At 44.3% G+C, this 15155-nt stretch overlaps 1 protein-coding gene across 4 annotated transcripts in view; it reads right to left on the bottom strand.

Moving 5' to 3' along the window:
- Positions 1 to 3400, bottom strand: part of UNC13B (unc-13 homolog B) — a 207168-nt gene extending 203768 nt beyond the window's left edge. For all 4 annotated transcript variants that reach the window (XM_015653377.3, XM_033520414.1, XM_015653378.3 and 1 more), the window contains exon 1: positions 3308 to 3400. In XM_015653377.3, coding sequence (XP_015508863.1) covers positions 3308 to 3329 — 22 coding nt within the window. In that variant the 5' untranslated portion in view covers positions 3330 to 3400. The remainder of the gene's footprint in view (positions 1 to 3307) is intronic.
- Positions 3401 to 15155: the final 11755 nt, after the last annotated feature.

Raw genomic sequence — 15155 nt, 5'->3', positions numbered from 1 at the left:
CACAGGGATGAGGGAAGAACCCCACTGCCAACATCGTTGGCATTAATAATTATCAGATAAAGCAGGTAGGTCAAGCAGTTTGGAATACAGTGGCAGCAAAGACACAGCTTAAGCTGCTATGAAGCAGAGAGGAGAAAAACTAGAAGAGAACCATCAGTCTTGAGACATCAAGGGCTGGGGACAAAGTAGGGTGCAATAGAAGTAAGCAAGTGAAAGGGCATGAAGTATATATGTCAGGACAGTGACAAACAGAGCCAGTGACCGGGTGATCCAGCCTTAGAAGGGTCCCCTTTCCTATGACCCCTGCAAGCTGTGCTGAGACAGCAGTTATTCCCATCTCCCAAGTCAGGACACAGGAAAGATCAGGAAAAGAAATTTTATCTAGTTGAGATGTGAGGTAAAATCAACAGTTACAAGAGAAAGCCAAAAAAGTTAACAATGCAAGACTGATGTGAAAAACTAGACTGCTTCCCTGGGATTAGTTTGATTTAATATGTGCTATTTTCTCAAATACAACACTAAATGCAAACTAATAAAGCAAACTATGCCAAGAGAAGATTATCAGACATAATCCAGACACAGCTGCTCTGAACAGGAATGTATGCAACCTCTCTTGTGCTTAAGCAGTGGAATCAAAATACGAAGAAGTCTCCTAAAAGCCTCGATCATGTAATATTCAGGATTTTTTTTCTCCTTCACTTCACTTACACTCATTGCATATTTTTCTGCTTCCAAAGAATCCCTTAATTTACTCCTACAACAGCCCGTTACCACTGGCTTATTTCACATGTCCCCTGAACAGTTGCAGACAAGCCCAGACGCACAATTCCTCTGAGCTTAGATTTTCTGTCAGGTGCTTCCTATTTCTATGGCAGATATAGCTCAATAATCCTGGAAAAAAACAAAACAAAGAAAACAAAATACACCAAAGAAACAAACAAAAAATGCTACATAACAAAATGATGACAAATAAAACAAATAACAAATCAAAACAAATAAAGGGGAAAAAAGAAAAAAACACACACACAGAGAAAATTATTTGCACTCCGAGAAGGTAAAAAAAAAATGTAGCACTCAACATGACATCAAGAAGCCATATATGCTAGCTGGTCTTTCAGGAACAAAGGCAGCACTCAGACATGTTTGGTCACAAACACTGAGCACTGTTTTAGATTAGCAATTCATTAAAATACTATTAATGTGCATAATTCAAGGGGGGTGCAAAATAAATCAATAAATTAAAGCACCATCCTTCTCACAGCCAGGCTTCTTAGGACACTGACATTTAGGGCTTTTTCTACATTTTCCTTTATCTGTAAAACTGCAATCCAGATGCTATTAACAGCATCCCAATCACCTACATTTATTCCATGAGGGTTTTTATTGTCTTTCTTTGTTAGTCTCAGCTCTACACCATCCAACCCCACACTACTATGTAGCCTTACATGTGTACCATTTTGAATAGGAAAAAAAACAGCTTTTTCAACTTTCTTACTAACAACTAACTGCTGTCTCAAGATCAGTTCATTTCAGTGAAAACATAAAAGAACCAAGAAAAGTGGCATTTGTTTGGCTTTTTTTAAAAAGTGACAATAAAGCCGCCTTCTTGCCTCGGTTGTTTTATCTCAGCTCCTGGTATCTGTTTTGTTTTTCAGGCTGCTTTACCTCAACATACTTCCATTTCATGTTAGATGGTTGCTACTCATCAGCTATCTCATCAGCTCATCCTTTCAGTCATGCCTATTTCAGAAAACATGTTTCTTGATGTTTAGTAAATTGACTACATTCTGCAATCTTATAATAAAGTTGCTCAGTATCATCTATTTAAATGAATGCTGGTGTCTTCTACTGTCTTCACACAGCAGATGGAAATGGAAGATAAAATTTTCACAGTAATTCTTCACACACAGGCACCAGCCACCTCAAGTTTCTTCTTTAGCTCTTCACACACCAAAGAATAAATCAAACAAAAGTGCATCACTCCAGGCTCCTGAAATGCTTTTGTCCCAAAAACTCTACAGATCAAGAATAAGCACCTTGAAAAGAGAAGACACTTTCAGCAACTCAATCATTCAGTTCATGTTCTTTCACTATTACTCATGAACAGTGTGTAAATACATTTTTTAAGACAATCAGCCTCAAGTGTATCAAACCCACGTTTATTTAAAGGTCACTGAAAACATTTTGAGGATGAACCATCAGAAAGATTAAAAAACCACCTGTAACACATATAAGCATCCTTCAACTAATAGGACCCAGCTTCAATGAAGAGATTTTGGCAAAACCCTCAAAATGGGCTGGACAGGTCTGCACTTCACAGTCTACAAAGAAGTGTACTAAAAGCGTATTTAAGATAAACTTTGCACTTGTGCACCTCTCCTAAGCCCTTGAACACCACATGTGTTTAATAAAAGGCTGGAACTTAATTCAGAAAAACACTCCCCAAAAACAGCGTTCTCCCCAGAATAGCACATCTCAAGATGCTCTAGCTGGACATCTTACACCATCACCGACACAGGGATTTTCACTCAAAAGGGTGACGAACAGCTGGATAAGGAGCTGTTACCAATAACCCCGTGTGTATGTGTGAAAGAAGAGCTGAACTGCCAGCAGTACCAGTTTTTTTACCATTCCTGGCAAAGGAGCTGAGAACATTAAAACTACACTTTTAAGCCGCAGGGCACGGCTGCGCTCGGGGACGCCCTGTGACCACGGCGTTCAGTGCAGGGAGACACGTCCCAGTAGCGTGAGCCCTGGCAGATGGTTTCCCCCCGGGGATTTCTTTATCGTTATTTTTCAGCACAAGCCAGCAAGAAATAGGAAACTGGAGACAGAAATATAATCCATTGCACAGGGAAAGTGCCGGCTTCCCGCAACCTGTTCAGCAAGGGGACGAGGCTCAATAGCAGGATGAGGAGGTAATTAGGAATGTATGTGAAATAACAATGCATGCTCTAAGGCGAGTATAGGGAAGGAGTGACAGCAGCCTGCTTCCTGCCCGCGCCGTTCACTGGGCGATTCAACTCGTGTCCGAGCCAACTCCCAAAGTCAGCCACGGCTCCTCACTGCTCCGGGGGCTCCGGACCTCCCCGGCCGGGACTGCCGCTCCTGGACCCGCACCTGCTCTCTCGCCATGCGGCTCCTCCCGCCCAGGGGTGCAGGTGGCGGCCCGGGCCGCGGCCGCCAGCGGTTCAGCCGGGAGGCACCGGCACGCCCGTCCCCGCTCCAGGGAGCCTGAAACCCACTTCACCCAGGACAAAGCCAAACCCTACCCAGGCGTGTCCCCCCGCTCGGCCGCCCCGCTCACCTCGCACGCAGAGCAGCGACATGGCGGCCCCGGCAGCCGCCCCCGGCTCTCCTCATGCCGCCCCGCGGACACCGGGCGGCGGCGGCGCCTCAGCCGGGGCGGGGCCGTCCCGCCGGGGCAGGGCCGAGTGACGACGGACGCGTCAGGGGGAGCCGGCGGGCTGCGCTCGGGCACGGGGCTTTGCTGTTTAGCCTCTCTTCTTTCCAGGCTTTTGTCTCACTCCCGAAAGGTGAGGGAACTTGATGGAAGAAGAACGCCCTGGAAGTGTGTTCGCTGGAGGGTTTCACACCTGTCCTGTGCTCGGACCGGTTCTGATGTGCTAACCTAAGAATTATGGTGAACGTGTTAGGTTGAGAGGGACCCTTAGGGATCACCGAGTCCAGCTCTTCGCCCTGCACAGCTCAACCCAGAAATCCCACCATGTACCTGAGAGCATTCTTCAGACGCCTTTTGAAATCTGTCAGGCTTGGTGCTGTGACCACTCTCCTGGAGAGCCTGTTCCAGTGCCCAACCACTCTCTTCTGGGTGAAGAACTTAATCCCAAAATCCAACTGATACCTCTCCTGACACAACTCAGATCCTGTCACTGGTTACAGGAGAGAAGAGATCAGTGCCTGCCCTTCTGCTTCCCCTCCTGAGGAAAACTGCTGTAAGTTCTCCCCTCAGCTTCCTCCAGGATAAACAAGCCAAGTGACCTCAGCCACTCCTCATATGGCTTCCCCTCAAGGCCCTTCCCCATCTCCACTGCTGATGAAGGAGCTCAACTGATGATGAAGAATCTCGACTGATGCACAGCAACAACCATCTGTATCCCCCCACGTGGAAAAAGCCATAAGCCAACACTTAGGGAAAAGCAGGACAAGCAGATGTGATTACTGTGTCCTAAAGCTCTCCCTCAGTCCCCTTCCAGCTACAATGGCCAACCAGCTCTGAGGGTTTCCAGAACCTGGTATGTCTGTGTGGTTGGTAATATCCAGTCCATCTCTCTTATCTAGTCTATCTCTTATATAGTCTATATCTGCTTATCTAGTCTGTCTCAGACTCCTCCAAAGCTGGCATCCTCTTCTGATTGAGCAGCTCACAGGTCAGCTGCCTGTTGCAGAAAAGATTCCTGAGGTGGTTTCCCTTGAGCCCAGTTCTAGCAGTTTTCTCTGATTGCCTCTAATGCTTTTAGTGCTGCTTCATCCTAAACTATAAATAGCCATAACACTGCAGAATGTGCTTCTAGTTCGAAACAAAAGATCCAGTAAATAATTTCTGAAATTGAAGCTCAACAGCAAAATGTCATATGATGTGATTGCTATGCCATTAATATTTAGAACAACTCCAAAGTCTGCACAGAGTGTGAAGGACAAGACTCCTAATTGGGTTTCAAAAACAAACCAACCTTCCCAAGGTTGACACCTAGACAAGGGAGATTTGATTTCTGCACAGCAGATTTTTCTGCCTTTATGTTTGCTGCCCAGAAGTGCATCAGTGAAGGGAATGTGTTAAAAACATACATATCTCTGAGACACCAAGAGTCACTTGTAAGGATAAACCATGGTATTCCTGCAAACAATCAACCAGACTGTGTGCTAGGGGTGTTACCAAAGGCAGACTCAAGGGACTGGGAACACTTCCACTTAGCAGTGTGAATGGCAACTGTCAGTGCAGGGAGCTGCAAGTGCCAGCACTGAGGCAATCAGGGAAGAAATCTCCTCTTCTTGCCCCTATGAAGTGGCTTCAGTGCTTCTGAAATTCTGCTAGACTCCTCAAAACCTCTGATTTGCTTCTCTATGTGTTCATCACATGTAGTAGCAGCAGTAGAGGCTAAAAGCTCGTGCACATCAGACTCTGCATTTTGGCAGTACATCATCCAAGCCTGCCCTACCCGTGAGCTGGGCACCTCACTGACTTTTCAGTTAACTTGAAGGGAAATTAGTGTTTCTCTCTGTAAAGTCCAATATTACTTGTCACCCATGTGTCTCAGGGTAGAGTACCAGATCCCTGGCCTTTCCAGATCTCTGTTGCTTTGCATTTCCTCAGAGCCTCAGAGCTTTTCATCAGCAAAAGGTGAGCTCAGGGGTCCCTGAGCTGTCCTGATGCTTTTCCTTTCCTGTCTTCTTTGCAGCCTTGTTGCAGACAAAGTCCTCTGAACTGTGCATAAGCTAATTTCTGCCACAACCACACAATCTCATCATGACTGCTCTCCTCCCTTTACTGGGCCCCATTGCTCTGCCTGTCCTAATTTAAAAATTAAAACATTCAAGGCCATAATTGTCACAGACTGCGTCACATGGCACCTGGTACAGCAAGTCCCTCTCTTGCCCACAGTTTGTAAATGCTACCAGAATAGGGAAATTATCTCATCAAGGGCAGATGATGTCATATGCATTTTAAAATCAGAGTAATGTGCTACTAGCAAGAGTAGCAATTAAGTAAGTGTCTTATAGCTAGGATGAGATCTCTTACCACCAACAGTAGCAGTGAATGCTGGGATTATCACAGATGTTATGGTTTCCCTGTAGTTCTGAGGTCTAATAAGACGCATATGTTTTACAAGGCTTTGTCTAATCAAAATAAATCATTTGTACTTGTGTGTCTGTCCATCCCACCTATTCTTTCCATCTCAGATAGACTGGAAAAAGGATGAAGTCATTCCTGCAAAACTTTTGCAAGGTAGAGTTACCTTCTCCTAAATTATGCTTGCTCTTTGAAATCAACTTCCTTACGTTTTCCCAGATTAAATGGATGGATCCAATGGATCTTGCTTTGTTATTGTTTCTAGTTCTTCCTCTGGACATTGTTGTCATAAATACGAAAAATAGCTTAGTGATAGAAAAGCTGCAGTAGAATGGGGGTGGAGAACCCAAGTTCTGTGCTGTTTTCAAGCTATTAAACGTGACTGATCTTTCCAAGTTTGTTTCTAAAAATCCACAAAAGGGAGTGCCAAGTTCACAAATGCTTAACTAGAAGCAAAGCCCTAAAACCTGTTGCAGCACATCAGATCTAAATTGTGCAGCTGACAGTGTGTTCTGGTAGCACAGGCAGCACACTCCATCAGCAGCATACTTTTTTTGTTGGAGAGGTCTGCTGAATTAAGGAGGAAAAATGCAGTGCATCAAGCACACTACAGTAACTTCCATACACACTGAGATTATCTGCCTTCCTGAACAAAAGGTACTCTGCAAAATAAAAACTGAGGCATCACCGTCAACTCCAAAGTGTTGTGATTTTTGTGACATCTGATTTTTTCACTCCCTGCAGAGCAAGAGTTAATTTTCTCTGGCTACTCAGACCTCAGCCATTGGTCTCAGCTCACCTGCTGTTGAATGGGAAAGTAATAAATGGGTGATACTCCAGTCACTGCAGCTTGCCAGCTGTTTTATACCTGTTTGCTGTAGTTTCCCTGTTCAGAGAGCAATATTATAGTTATATTTGCAGTCTACATAAACTGTGTTTGTTTCTTCTCTTCTTGTTCTGCATTTTTTGAATTTTGTATTTATGGCTAGAGAATGGGTCAAGCTGAAAGTTAGTATGTAGCAAACCCACATGGGCTTTATTTTAAATGAAAGGGTTTAGATCTGTTAAACCATTTTTACTGTTACGCAACTGACAAAAAAAATCATCTCAGACCTGGTTTTTGGAGCTAAGCTCTAAAGATAAGGAAAAAAGCTTTTAATTTACCCTATGACATTTGGCAGGAATTCAGTGCTGAATATAGACTAAGCAGTTGATTGATATTCTGATATTGGGAGGCAGACCTCAAAAACCTGTAAAATAACAGGCTGCTGAAACAGCTTTCATTGGTATTTCTGGTCAATTTCTTTATTAATAAAATGTAATATTTGCAAAATCACTACATCTCTTCCACAACCCTGTGTGGTGCTTTACCTGTGTGCAGGACATATTTGAATAACATCTTGAAATGCACCCATTCTCTGGAATGGATTGCAACCTAAAGTCAGGGCACTAGCTAAAAATCACCACAGACATGTACAGGGAAACAGCCTGCCATCCTCTCAATTATACATGAACTATAATGTTGCTTTTAAAACTCAAAGATGTTCAAAAAAATTTAAAGGCTGGGGAATGGATAGGACTTCTCCACCTGTAGAACAGCAAGGTGGACAGGGCAGCAGCCCTACCAAACAGGCAGAAAACTTTGGAACATCCGCTTTCCAGTGTCCCAGTCCTGTCCTTTCCTAAAGATTGATGACATCTGGTAGTGACAGCAGTCTGGCAATTTGAGGCATTAATCAGTGACTTAATTTTAATTGCCTCTTGAAGCAGAGCCCCTCCAACTCTCCTGTCCACCCACAACTGTGCCACTGCAGTCCCTGTACTGAGCCTTTCCTTTTGGCACGCTGAGGAACTCTCTGCAGCTATTTAGCTTTCCTCCCTGTGCAGCATGACCACTTGGGTTCAGCTTCAGCTTTTGTGCCTTAATTCTCCACCCACAAAATTGAGATAGTGATAATTCTTTAAGGAAGGATGTATTAAAGAGTGTCCTGATTATAAATAATTAGAGATGATGAGATGCATGGACACTGTCACCACATAACCATTTAAAACAGCACAAAGTTATGTACCATGTTTTGATTACAAATGTGTGTTCAAAAGGTTGGAGAAGCAAGAGGGGTCCTTTCATCTCAGGGAAAAAACCCTCTACATGTGAGCAGCTTCCATGGGAACTGATCTTTTAATTACAGCTGCTCTGCAGAAAAGTCTTTCAACTGCTTATGACAGAGTTGATAGAACTGAATGCATTTCTCATACAATTATTCCAAGCATCCCAAACATGGCCTTTCTTGTTCGTGTTGAGGCGGTTTGTCCTTGAGCAACACAGTAGGATTATGCTGCAGACCACACACAGAGCTACACACATATAGTGTGGGTCTTTGTCTGTCCAAGCAGTGAGCAGCAAAGGCAGCAAACCAGGGTCTTTATGAAGCAGAGACCCCAAAACGGATTCCTTGGGATCTAACCAAGCATGCTAGGACTGATGCTGTCAGCCAGTGATCCCTCACCTAGCCAGGATGCACAGTGGCACAATTGCTGCTCTCCCAAAAGGAGGTATCACAGAATCAAGAAGTCAATTCAGTTGGAAAAGACCTTTGAGATCATCAAGTCCAGCCTTACACATGTCAACCAAACCATGGCACAAAGGGTTATACCCAGTCTTTCCTTTAACACCTCCAAGGACTCCACCACCTCCCTGGGGAGCCCATTCCAGAGTTTGATCTCCTTTTCTGTGAAGAAATTCCTCCAAGTGTCCAACCTAAACCTCTCCACAAAGAGTTTGGGACTATGTCCTCTCATGGTGTCCTTGGTTGTATGGAGAAGAGACTGTCCCCCACCTGGCTACACCCTCCTTTCAGGTCACTATCAGAGCAATATCACTCTTAACAGAGAGATTATGTCCCTGTGAGCTTCCTTTTCTCTAGGCTAAACACTCCCAGCTCCCTCATCCACTCCTTAAGCTCTAGATCCTTTCCCAGCTCCAGCTGGACTCACTCCAGCTCCTCAATGTTACTCCTGAACTGAAGGGCCCAGAACTGGACACAGGTGTGGTCTCACCAGTGCCAAATACAGAGGCATAATCACTTCCCTGATCCTACTGAACACACTTTTTCTGTCCTAGCATATCCACAAGATGAAGCATGCTCAGGTGCCCTGAAAGCCTCTGCCTTAGGCTGAAAAGATCATTCTGATCAGCAGAAATACTGTACTTCGAGCAATATTTATTCTTGGCTGCATTTAGCTTAACTATCCCCTCCTCAACACATATGTGCTGTCTGATAGTGATATGGGACACAGGAGGAGATCCCTGGGATCAAAACCCCTGTTCCTGCACTCACACTGCTCTAGTACCGTCTCCTTTACAAACAGTTTGGGTATTTGCTACAGCACTTTACAGTAACTGTTCAAACATCCCAAAATACTCATGTTTCTCATTCTGCCAGCTTCACCTTCCAGTTAAAATAGTGCTTCTGTCTTTCTAACATTTAGACATCAGACAGAAACTCTATCTTCTAATTTTGCTTTTTCAGATTTAAAAAATAAGACTTTTTTTTTTTTTCCCAAGAAGTCTAGAGATCCCTATTTCTAACAGTATTATTTGTGTTTTGCACCTTTTCAGTTTAAGTTAGCACTTCTCAAGTGTAAGTAGCATGTATTGTGCATGGCTGGTCACATCAGGATAAAACCAGTATTGCCTGGTCTTGGTGCTGCAGATCAGCTGTACAGATCTATGGAGTCCTGTGAGATGGTCACCTTCTGATTCTACAGGAACAGGTGACACCATTCTGCTGTTCCATATTCCTCTTTGACTGGATTCATGCCTAAATTGAGCCATGGCTTCCTTCTTAAAAGGGAGTCAATAAATATTTTATTTTAAGTAAATCAGATAATTTACCTTTCCAAGAGGAGCCACTTGTAACTTGGCAAGGTGCAAAATCCCCTTACCCCACCTAGGCTTGTTTCCTGCTATACAGGTGTGTCTTCAGTTATTGTTCTGTTCACATTAGCAGATATTTGAGCAGTACAGAAGGTTATTCTTCAATAGAGGAGCCTGGGGGAATAGCTTTTCTCTTACTTTTGTAGTTTTTATTCTTTGAAGATTAACATTTGTCAGACATTAAAGAGGAGCTATTTGTCAAAGTTGAAATTGTTGGCAAACACAGCAGAAGCAGTTGGCTCTGAGGAACAGGCACTATGAGAATACAAAGGGTTCTTCTGCCTGCTTGACTGGTACTGCCATCCCAACAGCACAGTCAAAAGCCACTGAGCCAGTTAACATCTAGGAAAGAGTATCACAGGCAAAAAAGTTACCCCCTCAGGAATACTGGGTATCTTTCACTTTGATGTGGGGCAGCTGACGTAGTTTCTTCTCTCTGGCGTGATTTTTTTATCGTAGTGTACCTGCTACCTGAGAGCAGCAGGGGCAGAAAAGGGGTTTCTACTTTAAAACAAAAAATGCCTTGGTAAGACGGGAGGGTCTTTAACCGTATTTATGTATAGCATATTTTTTGTCAGAATTTTTATAGTGCTCTTGTAAAATTACTCTCTGGAGGAATAAAGTACATAGCAGGGAAAGGCCAACCCCACACAGTTCAGGAGAGCCACCAGCTCTCTAGAAGAGGCCAAGTGACCGATACTTCCTATGCAAACAGGCTGTTTAACCTACCAGCTAAACTTTTCCATAATGCTGGAGTTCAAGCAGTGTGTATGTGTGCCATGCCCTCCTGCTACCTGAAGAAAAGGGGAAAGCAGGCAGGCAGGCAAGCTGGCTCTCCCTCCTCCAAGCTTCTGGGGCTGCAATAATGGAGTAAAAGCCCTGTTGTGACAATTTTCACTACTAACCTCCTCAAAGGGTTTGCAGAAAGCAAGAATTTTGGAGTTCTGCTCTCCTCAGTTCACCAGAAGTCTCTCTAGTTCACATTTTCACTCCTCTTTTTGTCTGCATTCCCAAAGGATTCAGAAAAATCCTTTTCAAAAGAATCTTAAAGACAAGAGAAGCTTATCCATTTCATTAAATGCCTGTGCAGTGTCTAGCACTGTGCTGCTGATTGCTGCAATGTAAGACAAGCAATAACAAGTAATTAATATCTCACCGTCCATACTGTAATTTGTTTCCCATTACTCCCTCAAAGCTCCTTTTTTTAAACAACAAAAAATAAAAATTAAAGACTCTTCAGATTTTACATACCTGTGTCCACAATACACTGTGCCTAGCAGCTGTGGGGCACAGTTCCCTCAATAACAGAGCAAACTGCAAGTGAAGATAAGTTACAAAACAGGCAGAATTACAGCCTGAAAGTTGTTTTATGGACCATACCTTTATTACCATGTTTCTGAATTTCACCTTCTATCTTTGATGGCAGGTCTAAGAGGGTGAGTCTTGACAAAGTAACTGAAATAGAGGATCCTCTTGAAATCTTCACTTCAGAAACACCCTGAACAGGATGGGTATCATTTGGGGACTGTTTTGCATCTTTGCATGAAGTAAGTTGATAAAATGCAAATACAAAAGCAAAATTCAAAACTGTAGCTAATAATCCCAAATTTCTTGTGTTTCTTGGGATGGATATTACCATTTTATGTTGCAATTAGAATAGACATCAGCCATTAATTCTTTGAGCCACTTCTGAGAGTTGAGGATAAAAAAAAAATAAAATGCAATTAAAAAAAAAAAAACACAAATGAGGAAAGTACTGCCCTTACTGACTTTCTTTTCTATCATAAAACAACAAACAAGGTCAATAAGCCTTTGCTCCACACTCATGGAAATCCAGCCCAGCTGGTTACATAAAGTTGCTCAGGAAAAATCAGCAAAGGTTGGAGGGAAACAGCCTGGGACAGATAGGGTGTTTAAACATTGGCACTGTGATAAGTGGTCTGCAAGGATTCCTTGCCTTGGCAGGAAGCTGTGAAAGCTGAAGGGTGAGCAGTCCCTAGTCATTGGATTATAACTGGATTGATGGTGCAGCCCTGAGCCTCACTGCAATGCTTCTGCAACACACCATGGCTCCCGAGCTATTCCTCAGCAAACCTGCTAGACTTGTCCCGATCTGAACCCAAACAAAGGGAAAGAGCAGGGGGCACTGACACCCTCAACTAACATCTCCACTCTGAAAAGCACCTGCTTGATTCCAGGGCTGTCATTTACCTCCCGGCTTCTCTTCTTCCTCATCTCTTCCTGTCTGCCTGAGAAAGGCTCAGATGTAACTTCTCTCAAAGCCTACTACCAGAGCATGGATGCCACAAATGCCTTTAACTGGCTTGAGTTTGTCGGGTCTTGCCTTGTGCAAGAAACTAGTGATTGTCACTGAGGAAAGGGACGCACACAAAAGCAGAACAATCCTGTAGGAAAGGGCAGCAACACAGTAATGCCATTGAGACAAGGTCAGGTGCCACAGTGGAAGGCAGTGTGGTGTAGGAGGGATTGGAGAGCTGCTCAGGTCTAGCCTCCTATCACCTATGGGAAACAAACTTTCCCAGTCTGCTGAGATGCCATTCCCTCTTCCCAACTACGAAGTTTCTCAAATCTGGGCACTGAAGCCACACAGTCTGTAGTGACATCCATCAATATAATTTGATAGGGTCATGACAGGGTTACCCAGCAAAAGGTTAAGCCAGGGTCCAGCTTGATCTTCACTGAAGAGTCATCTTCATTGCTTCATCTGAAACAAAAACTGGCCCTGCCAGTTAATTGCTGGGGTGCCCTAAGAGCTGCTGGAAGGCAGAGGTGGCTGTCTAATTTCTAGAAGTATGATGCTGTGAAGAAGTAACCTACCTGCAATATCATTTGCTTAGCCCAGAGTAGTTTTTTGGCAGTACCAGGCATGCTTTCTGCCCCACTACAATTTCTGCTAAGTGTACAGAGCCAAGATCCCAAGTATGTGCACTCACCAGAGACCCTAAAACCCTTTCCTTGGGGTACTGCTCTTAGTCTCAGCATCCTGGCCAAATTCCAGATGAGTAATTAGATTGTGATTAGGTAAACATTTGCATATGCCATTACTTTTCCCTAGGGAGCCTGTCTCTAAATTATTTGATGGTTTTAGGATTTCTAGTCATTATCAAGGCTGTTTCCATTGCCATTGGGAGGCTAAATGCTGCCAGAGCTTGCAGAATCAGCACAGGCTGTGGAATGAACAGAGAGTAGCCCTGCCCAGAAGGACCTGGGGGTGCTGTGGGTGAGAGGCTGGACATGCCCCAGCCATGGCACTCACAGCCCAGAGAGCCAAACGTGTCCTGGGCTGCATCCAGAGCCCCGTGGGCAGCAGGGGAGGGAGGGGATTCTGCCCCTCTGCTCTGCTCTGCTGAGACCCAGCTGGAGCATCCAGAGCTGGGGTCCCTGCACAGGAGGGACAGGGACCTGCTGGAGTGAGCCCAGAGGAGGCCACCAAGATGATCAGAGGGATGGAACACCTCTGCTGTGAAGACAGGTTGAGGGAGACGGGACTGTTCAAGACTGGAAGAGAGGAGGCTTAGGGATGACCTTATTGAGGCCTTCAAGTACCTTATGGGAGCTGACAGGAACAATCGAGGGGTATTTTTTACAAGGGCATGCAGTGACAGGACAAAGGGGAATGGCTTCAAACTGAAAAAGGGTGGGTTTAGATTAGATATTAGAAAGAAATTATTTACTGTGAGGGTGGTGAGGCCCTGGCACACATTTCTGAGGGAAATTATGGATGTACCATCCCTAGAAGTGTTCAAGGCCAGGTTGGATGGAGCTCTAAGCAACTTGGTCTAGTGGAAGTGTCCCTGCCCACAGCAATAAGGTTGTCTGGATTGTGTGGTTCTGTGAATGGCTTCACTTTACATGACTTTCTTTTAGGATGGTATTGCCTGTGTGGCCTGGGTACTGCCTGTGGTAGTGGGAGTCTTCCTGTCATCTCTCCACTGGGGAGATGCTGATTGGAGCCTGCTCATAAAGCCTAGGTAAGCAGCAAGACCCCCAACCAGAAGAAGAAACACAGTGTCATTGTCATGCTTAGTGGGTAGGAAAGAAACAGATTGGCAGAGTCATTTGCATGTGCTAGGGATAATTTTGTGGTTTCCAGACAGAAATTCTTAATGGCACTCATTATAAGTAGTTTGCTTCCAGATGCTGTTTGCTTTCATGTTCAGAGCTACATGCATTAACAAAGAACGTTCTGCTTGGAAAAATGGTGACTTGCAACTACACAAATCTAAAAAAAGTCAGCATCCAAAATGCTGGAAATTTTAGCCAGATACAATAATATTTGCCTCCCTTTTTATCCTTAATTGACAGCCAATTATCTACCGTGGAATATTTGTTTAATGCAAAAATGCTGATGTCTCACAAAGATGTCCGGTAAAGCAATTTTTGCTTCTATCATAGGATTTGTATACTTTGTCTGCCTCGTCCCATACCCAGCAGCTCCTGTCTAGTCTGCAGCTCTCATCCAGCCAGCTATCAGCTCCTGTTCCCATATGGTTACACTGGTGCTGTATTCTGCATCCAGAAACTCCTTAAAGCCAAGCCTTGGCTGACACATCCACAGGAGAAAACCCAGTTCCTCAGGCTGATGGCAGCAGGCAGTATCCATCACAAGCCTGACTGCAAAAAAAAGCCCATTGATATTCTGGAACTAGGTACCCTACAGAGACAAAACAGATGTAGAAGAAAAGCATCCCTATCTATGTACACCTTCCCATAAGGCAGACAAGTTTCTCTAGAGGTCTCCCATCAAACTACCAAGCAGCCCTAGCTCTTTGTTGTGCAAAGATCTGCTAAGACAACACCAGGCAGCAACAAAAGGCATGTTTCCCTGCAGGATCTGGAAGTTTGAGTGGCTGGAGGTACCCAGGAGCCTTGTAGATTGAACCTAATTTGTTTCTTGTGGGGTGCTTATAATTTGAGGATTTACCAGAAAACCACCTAGTTCTGGTGTCATTAAGTGGAAGTTTTTCTCTGTGGCCTCACCAATTCCATGCTGGCAGAGTGAGTTTTCACAGACCAAAACACAACTGCAGGGTATTATCAAGCCAACCCCATAGGCACTAAGTTTTAGTACTAATTACATGTAAATGTGGGGATGGTGGAGCTGGCATCTCTGCCATATCTCATCTTTCTGTAAGGAAGGGAAGAGCTTTTTGTGCTTTAGGTGTGTGTTGGGCCATCAGCCAAACCAGGAGGCCCTCCCAACAGCAAGGAAAGGGGGATTGATACACTCCAAAGCCTTGGCCAAAAGCCAAGCAAGCAGCACAGCTGGAGCTGGCAACTCTCTCACAGAATCAAACGAAGACAAAGGACTTCCCCTCTGCACACAGGGGTTTCTCAAAACTCATCATTGCACCTAATTCCAATGCCATCAGCTTTGGATACTCT

The sequence above is a fragment of the Parus major genome, chromosome Z (genome assembly GCF_001522545.3).
Source record: "Parus major isolate Abel chromosome Z, Parus_major1.1, whole genome shotgun sequence".
NCBI lineage: Eukaryota > Metazoa > Chordata > Aves > Passeriformes > Paridae > Parus > Parus major.
The sequence above is the reverse complement of the archived record's forward strand: the minus strand, read 5'-3'. Positions and strand labels throughout refer to the sequence as shown.